This window comes from Nothoprocta perdicaria, unplaced genomic scaffold, assembly GCF_003342845.1.
Source record: "Nothoprocta perdicaria isolate Ctin4 unplaced genomic scaffold, notPer1 scaffold_75, whole genome shotgun sequence".
Lineage (NCBI taxonomy): Eukaryota > Metazoa > Chordata > Aves > Tinamiformes > Tinamidae > Nothoprocta > Nothoprocta perdicaria.
In genome coordinates this window covers 3,028,513-3,041,382 of record NW_020456032.1, presented here as the reverse complement: position 1 = coordinate 3,041,382, position 12,870 = coordinate 3,028,513, and the positions used below count along the sequence as shown (strand labels likewise).

Genomic DNA, 12,870 nt, shown 5'->3' with positions numbered 1-12,870 from the left:
AATGTCTCCAGGGCTGTTCACATTTTCTTCATGCCAAGCAGGAGATACTTTGGGATGTGCTGAAAAACTGTCAGCACAGCTCAGGCAAGACTTGGTACTTGCATYGAGCTGTTGCTGCCTAGTCATCATGGAATGACCTTTGAGAGATGAGCTCCTCTTGGTCCTTATGAAGGGTTTAATCCTCCATTTCCTACGTGCCAGCTGKGAAGTAATCAGCCCTTGTGTTATCAATGTGAGGTGGTTTAAAAAAAMMAAMMAAAAAAAGGCTTGGCAAAGCACTGCTTTTCCTCACTTCAGGAGTACAAAACTGCATCTAATTACAAGACTTGGTAGCTCCTCAAGCAAGTCAGCTGATGTGTGGTTGCAGGACAGATGGATGGACATTATTCACACCCATAACTTTCCTCCTCATCTGAGAGAGGCAGTCCTTGGTGTYGCTTTATGGCCCTCTACAACTAGTAGACTTTTCTGCCTGTTTCGTAGGGCAGTGGTGGGCCATAAACCACCACGTTCTTGCCGGGGCTCTGTGCGAGTCACAGGAGGCGTGCGTGGGCACAGCATCCCTCWGGAAGGCTTTACTTTGAGGCTGGACTGAGCATTGCTGCTTTTGATGCTCTGTAAATGTCAGAGCTGAGAATAGGAGGATACAGCAGTCCGAGTGAGAGCRACTGAAAGCCTGATGAAAAATGATCCAATATAAAATCTGTTTATTGCTCTCCATTGAAGGTGCCCTTTGTGCTGACCTTTTGCTGCTGAAATGTCAGGATAAACAGTCTGGAAGGCTTCCTGCTATTCTGCACTTGTTGGTGGGTAGTGTGGCCCCTGTATAAAAACAGATGACAGATTTGCCATTTCAAGGCTCTGAAATTAGCAGAAATCCATATGGGGTTTTTATTAAGGCAGCAGTCTGAGTTCAGCACAGTTCTGGCAGTGTCGCTGGGGATGGAGGGGCTCTCCTTCCCTTTCCTGCTAGGCAGGGCGGRCAGCACATCCCAGTGCAGCTGCAAGCAGTTTGTCTGGGCAGGGCAAGGACACCCTTGTGAGAAAGCTTTTACCAGTGATGCACATCCCTTTGCACTGGAGGCTGCTCTGCTGCCAGTGMTGAGAAGTTATAACAACAGGAGAATGGAGAATTACAGTTATTCTAACGCTCTGAATAGCACAAGACAGCAAAATCRCAGATATAAATAATGTGTTTTTAAAGTCTTCTGGTCTGCTGGTGGATGGTGGCTCGGGAGATTTTATAGTTCTCTCAGTTTAGCTCAGCTTAAAATCATTGTTTCCTGGTGGAGGTGCAGTGGTTATGTGAAATGCACTGGTGGTCCCAGATGGGCTTCTGGGCAGGGATGGAACAGCAAATGACTACGAGGAGGAGAGATTTGCAGATGCTCCAGGAAAAATCCATGATGTTAAAGCTGACTATAATTTACACCCAGATGCCTTGTTAACGTTTTTCCCCCCTCCTGCCCCTGTCCCCTCTTCCCCAGGGCAGAGTGGTGCTGTAGTTCCTACTATCTGGGTAGGAAAGTCAGTCAAACMGAGTGATTTCCCCAGTGTCACGTTTGGACACATGTGGCAGAGAACTAAACATATTTGCAAGTTCCAACCCAGCATCTAAAAGCAAAATTGTATATAGAAGGATGTAATGGGGAAAGACAGGAAAGTAGGTGCTTCCAGGGCCATAGGGCAGCACAAAACCACAGCAGGGCCAGGGGGGCACGGTCSCTTTCTAATGCTTTGTTACCCTGATGTCTGCAGTCCTCATCTCTCCGCAGAATAGTGTTGTGGTTTGAAAGGAAAGGCCAGAAGAYGACAACTAGGTATTAATAGAATGCTGTGATTTATGAGGAAAGGCTTTAATATGCATGCTCTGACTAACCATGACCAAGGATGTAGACAGATGTTGTGTCCTTGTCTGCTRGGAGAAGTAGGCACCAAGAATCAATCAAGGGGTCTGTTTAGTCATAGGCACGTATTTCTCTTTTTCAAATTGATCCATCTATCTCATCGCAGATGCACCAAGAATGATCAACACAAAGGATGAATTATTTAGGTGAATAAATAGGAGTGATGAGATGGAATGAAGAAAATGAAAAAATAGGCTTAATAATAGGAAAAAAGATAAGATGCATTATCCCGTGGAATATGTTTTAAGGACCAGTCCCACTCTGGTGGCCTGAATTAGATAACAATTCCCATCACTAATGAATTTCTCTGGTTTAACATATTTCTTTTGCTTTTTGTCTTGCAGCTTGTAGACTACAGAGTGGAATTCAGCAAGTGGTGGGTGGCAGAATTCAAGACTATAAAGTTTCCCTCTCAGGGAACAGTCTTTGACTTTTACATTGATCCAGAAACGAAGAAGTTTGAGGCTTGGTCCAAACTTATTCCCCAGTTTGAATTTGATCCAGAAATGCCATTGCAGGTATGTGAGCTTCTCTGTTAGGGAAGAAAATGTGCATGGGTGTTTCAGGGAAGTCTCACAAAGGGTTGGGCTATTCTTCATGAGGTGCAACTAAGTTCTTTTTAGYATGCTGTGACAACATGTCTCCAATTAGTGTTTGAAATGTGACAGATGTGCACCAGGGATAAACTCAAAGCCACTGTGATTACCAAGCAATTTGTGTATTAATGGAAGTGTGCATCCAGAGTGCATTCAGAGAGGTGAAGTTTAGCTGCGGAGCAAAAACRGGATGTGAGACAACATAGTGACAAAGCCCATGAGATACCACAGCATCGTTCTGTGTCTGGCTGAAACTGGAGATGTTTTTGCCAACTACACTTTTCTTTCCATTTATAAAGGTGTGATGCAAAAAGATGACTTGGGAAAAAATGTTACCATTTTAGCAAAATGCATGTTTGTATGACAATCCAGATGCTGCTCCCAAGATTCAGTTGTCAAACTTTCATTTCTGCAAAAAACATGATGGAAACTGGCAGCAGCATCAATCTTTCCTCCTTGTGATTAATAAAGAGGGGTCTTCTCACTCATTTCTGGGTTTCCCAGTTTACCTTCTCCCCAGACTGTGGAATGGGAGTTTTGGTAGTGACAGGGATCATTTATCTGCTCATTATCCCCTTCTCAGGCTTGCCTGGTGCCCACTACGGAGACGGTTCGTGTGCGATACTTTATGGACAAGCTCCTGGAGCGCCGGAGGCCGGTGATGCTGGTGGGGAACGCGGGCACAGGGAAGTCTGTGCTGGTGGGAGACAAGCTGTCCTCTCTGGACACAGATGCCTATGTGGTGAAGAATGTTCCTTTTAACTATTACACCACCTCTGCCATGCTGCAAGGTAAGGCAGGAGCTGAGTGCTTTTGCCTGGTGGGTTCCCATGGTGTCTGAGGGGACATGGTGGGGTTCAGAGGTGCTTGGAGGAAGATCCAGGGGCAAGATGCTCCCTGTGACTGCTGCATTGATGCCCGTAGACTCTCAGGATATTCTGCAAGTTGTCAGAGTGCCAGGAGTATGGAAGGGTGGGATCACACTATAGCCTAGGCACACAGGAAAAATTCCAGATTCCAAAAATATCACATGCCTCTGAGGGGATAAAATAAGTCCCCAAACCCTAGTGACACCAAATTGTAGATTTTGGGCTATATTCTATGTTTCAACAGGAGGATATGAATTCTAAACACCAGGAGTTCTGAACTGTGTTGAATCGCATGGTTAAATCTGTTATTTTGTACCATATATAGATGTGTATTTAATATGCTTGATTTTAAGTCCTTGCTGAATAAGACTAGAATTGGCTAGAAACCAAACTGTCCTTGGAGTGCACTGATAGGAGATGGTGCTAAATAATATGTAAGGACSCCCATGGACCCCCATCCAAGGTTTGCCACTTTGTGGTGCTGCCCTTGGTGCCCTGCTGCAGCATGGCATGTCTCGTGGAGCAGGAGATGTCTGCTCCATCTCTGGGGACGGCACTGGCAGGGGCACTAGGCTGGTGGAACCCTGAGCCCCAGGAAAGTGAAGGCCCTTGAGAAGTCTTCAAGAGCATCACTGACAAGGATTTGGGCAAATCCCTGAAAAAAGAAGTTTGGAAGCAGAACTTCTAATATTTAAGTTGGTTTTACTGAATAGTTTCTTAAGGTAAGAACAGAAAGAAGGGAATTCTTGAAGAAAGAGACTTGTTGTCAATTGGAATTTTCACTTGGAATTGAGCTAGAGAGGTAAAATATTTTTTTCACCTGTGTTCTCTTAGCAGAGGTGAAGCAGTCTGTTTTCCCTTTTATTGAATTGAGTGGCAGTAATGGGTCAGCGTGAAACAAAATGCTTATTTTACATCATCCAYCTAAAACCTCATTTAATGTGACCCAAACAGCCTGAAATCCTTTTGGTCCCTTGGTCCTAAATGAGAGCCCTGTCCGTGGGGCATCAGTGAGATTGAGGATTTAGCCTTCCCAGCCTGTGTTCCTGTTGACCAAGGATTTTAAATTGGGGACAAGCCTGTGTTTTCTGTAAATCTGGCTGGTCCGGGACCCTGTCACATGGCTTGCATGAGTCAGAGTGTGTATTGAGCAGTAAGAAGAAAGCGAGASCATTTATTTGTATTTATTCACTACCAGTAGAAAAAATGGGGCTAATTGGGAGGCTGTTGAAGCCAAGGTAGACACAGGTGACATTTCTGCTGAGTAGGAAAGGGTGGTAGGACTTCCCCTGCTTGCTCTGCTTTCCTGTTCACCATGCTCCCAACTTGCTTCACAGCATCTCTGTGGCTAAGCACTTCCCACATCGTATTTCTTCCTGATTTTTCCCCTGCGCATCCTACTGAGAAGCAGTGATGGCAGCAGAAAACATCTCCATGTCTCCTGGCTGGGCAAGAGGAGCCTTAGAGCCCCCCACTGCCAAGAAGTGCCAGGCAGGATCATGCTTGCAGCCCAAAGCACTGGTCCAACTCAGCAAGCCATTAGTAGCATTAGGAGACTTCTGCAGCCCTAGGCTTGTGCCAGAGCTTTCTGAGCTCCTTTGGGGCAGGTTTGCAAAGCTTGGTGATTCTTCCCCTGGCAAATCTCTTCTAGAARCTCCCACCCTTTGTGATGGGTGTCCATCAGAATAGGCACCTGCATGATGCGAGTGCAAATTATTGTGGTTCCTTCAAGCCAAGCGCAGGGGAAAAACTCACATTTGGGCCAATCTGCAGTTCTGAGCTGAGGACAGCTCCCTGTTCCCACCCCAGATACTCCTTTTAACTTCTCTCCCCGAGTGGGCTGTCAGTAAAACGCCCTTGCAGCAGGACACGGGCTTGCTGCAGAGAGGAGCGCGCGCTCCCATTTATCTCGCTGCAGCTGCTAGGAACGCGTGCCAGCGTGGAGATTTATATAGACAAGTCTGGCAGCGTTTCCATATTTACCCTGATGGTGAGCTATGGGCCACGATGGGGCTTTCTTCCTCTGTGGATACGAGCGAGGCATCCTGCGCACAAACCACAGTGCGTGGCTGGAGCCGTGGCACTGGGAGGAGTAATTTATACCGCTCAGCAGAGCTCCCTGCTGCTCATTTTTTAGAGTTAATTTGTTCCTTTTTTTTGTTTAGTTTGTCAGTTGAGTGTTTCTTTTCCTTCTTTTTTTTTTTTCCCCACCAGCAGGCTCTTCTTTAAATTTGTGAAACACAGATACAAAGCAGGTTATTTTTTTTTTCCTAAAAAGAGAAGTAGAAGCAAAAGCYGGTAATTTCTTAGACAAAGATGTCTGCTGGTGCACAGATTTATAAGGGAAAAGGCAAAAGCCTTTTGGAGACAGCATATGTGATTTAACTCCTATGCCTTACAAAATAGTCACATGCATCAGWATTGAGGGGAGCTGGACATGCTCTCTGCCCAACCTGAGACCAGTTGGTTGGGCTTTCTTGGGTGTGTTTTGACTATCACTGTCCATAGCTCTAGTTGTGCCCCTGAGTGTTTTCCCTGTCTCTTATCCCATCACCCTTGACTCCCAAGCGGCTGCTTTTGGGCTCCAAGTCCTCCTTGACAGCTGCTTCTCCTTGCTCCTTCCTGTGATGCAGCCCCATCTTCTTGGTGCTTCTCCCATCCCTCAGCTCCAGTGATTCAGCACCTTTCCCCACTAGCTTGGCCTTGAGAAAACTGCAGATTTGCAAAATTCCTCCGTCAGCAGCCGTGAGGCAAGAAGAATTACAGTGGCTAAGTTTCATTTCCTGGGACTGTTTCTTTTGGGCACTAATTTGAGTATGTCAGGATTTCAGAGGCAGATACATGGAYGCTTTATTTAGTATTATTTTTGTGAGATACGGCTTCAAATTAAAATGCAACTTTCACAAGCATGTCACTCGATCTCCAGTAATTGCATTTCAGTATGATGAATCTCTCACATACTTGTTTAACCTCAAAAATGGCTGATTTTATATGTTAATTAAGGACTAATTAAATTTAAATTAAATGCTTATTTGAAACACTTAATTTAACTTGCTACCAGAAATCTCAAATACTGTGGTTTTATTGAAGGGAGAGAGATCCTCCGCTGAGAAAAAATTCATCATTTTTTTAGCACAGTACGTTCCTTTGTGCAGCAAACGATCTATGACAAGAAATAAACTGAATTTTGAGAAGTGGGAAAGAAAAGCTGTCTGAAACGCACTGAAGCAATGGAAAAAAATAAGGCATTTCTAAAGATATAAATATAAAATTAGTGGTCTGAAGAAAAACAGAATATAAATCATATAAATCTCCCTTAATTGCTTTAACACATTGTAATGCCTGGATTAAATGTAYACTCTAACAAGCAGGTTTTTATAAAAATTCACAGTCCCATTTATGTTTGCCAGTATTCCCTAATTAGAAAGAATTGCTATTTACCATGCTGCTTATATGACACATAATAGGTCTGACCAAAAATTGTATAAATGAAACAAATCCTGCCTAGAGCTATCAGAAAGCAGTGAGCCCCTGAGACCAAAGATGTTCTCAAAGTAAGTACAGGGCAGAAAATCCTTCACAGATCTAGGCAGAGGATATTCTGTTTGTTTTTCCACTAACTGAATTAGAAAAGGGTGTTTGGGATGGAATAAAAAGAATTGCTAACCTATAAAATATTATGTGCAGTAATGTGGAGTGATTATATTAAATATCAACCTAGAGCTGTAAGTATTCCCACTGTATTAGAAGCCAAGGCATCTCAGCCTTACCGTTCTACTAGAACAAATGAAGACCTTCCAAAACTATTTTTTCTTCAAAGTTTTGGAAAAAAAACTACACATCTATTTTTCACATAAATACACCAGACATCCACAAGTTCTTCCCCATAATCATCCAAAATACCAGAAAAGTTTGAAGAAAGAAAAAAGATTTTCTGGCATTTTGGATCATTATAGGGAAGAACTTTTAGGTGTCTGATATACTTACGTGAAAAATATATGTGATTTTTTTTTCCTGGAAATATAAAAGGAATTTTAGGAATTTGCTGCTAAATAATCTATGTCTTTTGTTTAGAGGAGGAAAAAATACTCCACCTGTTTGATAGATTAGAATAACCTTAGCAAACAAAATTTTGCCTCCTCTTCCGTGGCTGCTGGCAAAGCCAGTATCCTGGTACTCACATGGAAACCTCTTCTGCCATAATATGAATTTGAGTGTTTTGGTGGCTCTTTTACATCAACAGTGCTGTTTGTACCACTTCTGTTCCTGAAGCAGTTCAGCTTTGGGTCTCTGCTTCCTTACAGCTGTGCTTGAGAAGCCTCTGGATAAAAAGGCTGGTAGAAACTATGGCCCTCCCGGTACCAAGAAGCTCATCTACTTCATTGATGATATGAATATGCCAGAAGTGGATGCCTATGGGACTGTGCAGCCCCACACGCTGATCAGGCAGCACCTGGACTATGGCCACTGGTAGGAGATCATTTGTGCTTTGTCTTTCAAGACCTTTCTATTCTTAACCCATTTTAAGATGGGATTCAAGTATGAACTTCACCTTAAGATGAAGTCCCTCCTTCCTTTCAGTCATGGACTGAAAACAAGTATTTTCTACGCAGAGGTAATTTGAAGAAAAAGCAGTGATGTGATAGTGCTTTGGAAGGAGATAGCAACTTTTTATGTTGTAGCAAGGAGCATTGTGAGAAGCAGAAATATTCCCAGGTCTTTTCTGCCATGARTGAGGTGGTGGGAGTCGTGGCAATTTCCAGCTTACCCTGCCCGGCAAGGACCTAAAAGCATGTTTGGGCTGGTGTAGAGGAAGGTAAGGAGATGTGCCAGTTTTGGGCTATGGATTTGCAGGAGAAGAATCAAAAGGGGCAAATGAGAATTGAACAGAMGGGGAAGGACAATCCTGCTGCTTTTACAGATGAGTTTTCCATGTATGCGAATGGTACAACCTTAACTAATTGTAAACTTTGAGCTATAGAAATGCTAAGAATGGTTGTTGAATCCAAAAGGCTTCCCTGTGTGCAAACACGTAGGCAAGCCTGGACTCTGCCTCAGTGAGAGGTAGAATTTGATCCCAGAATTTGATCCCATTTCTGTGCAGTGCTGAAGATGGCACRAGAACAGACATCAGAATAATGTCCTGAGCACGCAGGGAGAAGTGCAGCAGCTGTTCCTCATGTATGCTTGCTGTGATGCTGCCCTTGTTTTGCTCCAAGGTACGACAGGACCAAGCTGTCACTGAAGGAGATCATGAATGTGCAGTACGTGTCATGCATGAACCCAACTGCAGGCAGTTTCACCATCAATCCACGCTTGCAGGTAAAGCTGTGCACAGCCACAGGCACTGCTGATGTTATTTGCGGACAGGTTTTATCAGTGACTCTACAGTTCAGATGCCAGGCCAGAAGAACAAAACTGGCAAACCCAGGTGCTGTTTTATCATTCATTTTAGAAATGACGTGAATCCATGGAGTGACCATACTTCGTAATGGTGAAACATCAGACTGCTCCCTTCCTCTTCCTTTGCTTGCATTTTCCTTGCATCCTGCTGGTCAGAGTTAGAGGCAAAGTGCCTGCCAACTTTAATACTTTCAGGATAGCCTTCTGGTTAGGAGTGACAGGTTTTGCCATCATAGAATGCTTAAGTTTGGAAGGGACCTTAGAAGTCATCTAGTCCAACCCCCCTGCACACACAGGGTCACCTAGAGCATGTGGCACAGGGTGACATCCAGGTGGATTTTGAAGATCTCGGGAGAAGGAGATTCCTTGCATATTTGCTGCAAGTCTCTAAGGACATTTTGCTGCGGAGGTAGTTGCCCACTTCTCTGATCTTTTCATGTTTTCTTTCCCTTCCTCAGCGTCACTTCTGTGTCTTCGCTCTCTCAAATCCTGGGCAGGATGCCTTGTCCGGAATCTACAGCACCATCCTCATGCAGCACCTGGCAAATGGGAATTTCTCAGGGGCTGTGCAAAAATCAGCTCAGCAGTTGATCAGCCTGGCCCTCAGCCTGCACCAGAAAGTGGCTGCTACCTTCTTGCCAACGGCCATCAAATTCCATTACATTTTCAACCTGAGAGACTTCTCCAATATCTTCCAAGTAAGTGCAGTTGCTATTCCTTGGTGGTGTCTGGAGCCTGGCCCAGAGCAGTGTGAGCAGGTTGTGGATGGGTTCTCCTGTCCCAGCTCACCTTGGCATTTACAGAAATGATAAACTACTTGGATCAAAGGCAACTTGGACTAAATTCACTGACATAGAATTACCACCAGCCCAGATTCCCTACAAAGGGGAGGTTTCTAGCCTCAGTTTTGAGGCATCAGAAATATTTTGCTATAACAATGGCAAAGATATTTTTCCTTAGAAAACTCATAACTTAAAAGAGTAGATACTGCTGTTCAAGGAGCCTTTTATAAGAGGATAGTACTTTCAGAGTTTGTCTGATTAATAAAAGCTTGAGAAAAGTTCTCAGCAGTCAAATACAAGAGGCTTGAAATGACCCAATCCATTATAAAGCTCAGTTTATAATTCCTTGCTTTCATTATCATTAACAGCTATTTTATGAAGTAGACAGAGAAAGTTCAATGCCTTGTTGTTTGGTACATCAGATAGGAGTAGAAGTAATGTTGGGCAATGGAAAATCCACGAATGGGACTATGAAAAAGCTAATACTGCATTGTGTCGAGGAGGTATAAACCTGTCACTCATGCATGGCTAAACATCATGGGTCTCTGCCTTTGGATTTGGGTCATTTTAAATCCTGGCTTAGAGGTAATCTGTGCTTTGAAAGGCTGAGAAGGGAGGAAAGAAGCGTATCTGTGGGAAACTTTGATATTTAACTGTGGTCTGCTTGAAAAGACTTCGGGATATTAGAAATCATGCTGTCAGATCTGGATGCTGGGCCATAGGGCAGGTGTGGTGACAGGAGGTCAGATGGCTTTTAGTTTATCACATGGCTACAGGGGAAGAGGAATTTGGCTTTTGGGGTTCATTATATTTATTTAAACTTTTGTTTTGTTTTGCTTTTTTAAAATTTTTCCTCACCTTTTGCTATTACTTTTTGATATTTCATTGCATTTTATATTCCAGGATTTTTTCAGATGTCCTGATTTCTTATTTAGTTCTAGTTTTGTGAGAGATTGCTGGAACACAATTTTCTTCTTGAAATTGGGGATGCAAGAAGCCCTGAGCTCTGAGAATGCATTTCCATGTGCTACATTGAAGATTTTTTTTATAGATTCCTAGAATAGTTTAGCTCAGAAAGGGCATTTGGAGGGCTCTGATACCAACTCCTTGCTCAGGGCTAAGTCTAAAGTTATGGCAGGTTGTTTAGGTGAATTTTGACCATTTCCCAGGGTAGAGATTAGGGATCCATCCTGAACATTTTTTCACTGATAGAGTCACCCTGTGATGTGGGACAGGGATGGGGAAGAGGAGCAGGGACATCAGAGTTTTCTTAGCCCGTAGGAAGACAGAGAATGGATGGAGGGAAAGCTTGTGGGTAGGAGCACCAATTTTCAGATTCTTTTAATCACAGACAAACAATCCAACCTGAAACGTATAATAGCAGAATATATAAGAGCCACTTGGGGATTACTTTTACACCAACTGTCCTGTAAGTATAAAAGCAGCTGATGAGTTCTGGTGTATGGCATGAAACGTATGCAAACTGCGGCCGTGGAGGAGTCAACCCTTGGACTTGCAGCCTCTATATTGAATCATTGCTGACCGTGCACAGGTTGTTAACAGCAGCTCCATTTGCAATCTATCCCATAGTTCCATCGTTATCATATTAGATATTAATGCTGTATCTAAACGTTTGTGCAGTGCCTTACAAGCTCTGCTTGATTCTCTTTGTCAAAACTGCCAGACAGCTCCTCTTACAAGGAACCCTGTGCTAATCATCTCATTCCAAAGTCCTCCAAGAACCTGTACTGTAATTGCTGCAGATAATGAAGAATGAAYGAATTTGAACCTTTCTATGCTTGTGAGTGTAGCAGAAAAAAAAAGAGAGACTACCCCAAAAGAAACAGTCAAAAGACAGACCTGTGAACGTTTCCGTTTCATGTTTGCCTGTCYGTACCCAGGAACCATTATCCCTCAGCTAATGTCTATGTTGCTCAGCATGAGGAATGACACAAGTACTGGTCCAGGATGCACCTGAATATGAAGCAAAAAGACATTCCATCCAAAATGACTGCAAAATGCAATAGCAATAGTCACAGCCAAGAAGATTTGACCAGGAAAAAAACATTAGTGAAACCGAAGGGAAAAGGAGCAGCCCATGGACTCAGGAACGGAATGTGCTGCTAGAATAGTGATGCTCATGTTTGCCCTACCTAGGCTGGAAGGATGATCTCTTGGGATCTGAGCCCTGGACTAGGAATCCTCTTTGGCTAGTCACACTCAGGAGAGGAAAAGGGCATTTCTGTGTGCTGTTTAACTCATCCTAAGGTAAACAGRTAGAATCGCTCAGAGGAAATGTGTTTCTGAAGCGCCCTCTTTCAGTAGTGGTAAAAGGAATCCAAGGTAGCAATGATACCGTGCACCAACAGATTTCAGGTCACTGGTGACCTGTTGTGATCTGGCTTGAGGGATGCTCCTTTGTGGTTTGAAAAAGAATAATGAAATCGACCTCCACCAACCCCTTGACTTCAGGGCTTGGTTTTGGAAATGTCGCAGAAGTTTGCAAGAGTACTACAAAGCCTATCCAACTCTGGCTGCCTTAGATTTTCCATCACAGGACCTTCCCCTTCATCCGGAAACATTCAGGAACTGGACAAGTCAAAAAGTGCTGTCCAGGATGACAGGCAAGTAGGAGCTGGAGTGGGATTACGTGAGATTTTACAGAGGTGATAACCCTGGCTCCTTGTCCTCCTACTATATCACTCACTGTTGCTTCCACTGTTATTCCCAAGGAAAGTCACCCTTCAGTCCTTCCTATTCTGATGAGCCTTTGGCTGCCCCAGAAGAGGTTAGCTATTGCTTTCCCTCTGTAGAGGGTCCCATCTGTGATTAAAGTTTGATGCTACACTGCCTTGCATTTCTATGGCACCTTCTCATTCCTCTGGGTGCCACCGTGCACTGTAGAGTTAAATTGATTGGTATGCTCCAGGCAATTTACCCTTGATTAAGGAAGACAGGTCTCAGCAGTGAGAGAGTTGTGGATTATGCTTTTTAAAAATCTATTCCCTGCTGGCTCTCACCACAGAAAGCCCTGTTGCTGTCTTTCTTTCCATCTGAAAGGGTTACCATGGTATTATACTCTAAATTATATCTGTCATCTCTGTAAAATAATAATCATAGACTCAGCAGGGTTGTATTTTGCTTTTTATTCTCATTTCTAACAAGATTTTCTACCAGCATGTCACATTAAGATCTGTGGCTTTTTAGAAGGAGCATCATCGCTTTCTTCTTGACAGTAAGATGATAAGAGCAACTCCAGCRTGCCTCTCTCCAGCCTCACTGAGAGACAGCCTAGTGTTCAAGTGTGCTTTAG

The 12,870-nt window shown here is 43.6% G+C and overlaps 1 protein-coding gene across 1 annotated transcript in view; it reads left to right on the top strand.

Annotated features, from left to right (window-relative positions):
* The window catches only part of DNAH9 (dynein axonemal heavy chain 9), a 155,076-nt gene that overhangs the window by 48,547 nt on the left and 93,659 nt on the right, over positions 1–12,870 (top strand). Inside the window, exons 38-42 of the mRNA XM_026051405.1 lie at positions 2,252–2,425; positions 3,087–3,294; positions 7,677–7,842; positions 8,592–8,694; positions 9,234–9,473. Coding sequence (XP_025907190.1) covers positions 2,252–2,425; positions 3,087–3,294; positions 7,677–7,842; positions 8,592–8,694; positions 9,234–9,473 — 891 coding nt within the window. The remainder of the gene's footprint in view (positions 1–2,251; positions 2,426–3,086; positions 3,295–7,676; positions 7,843–8,591; positions 8,695–9,233; positions 9,474–12,870) is intronic.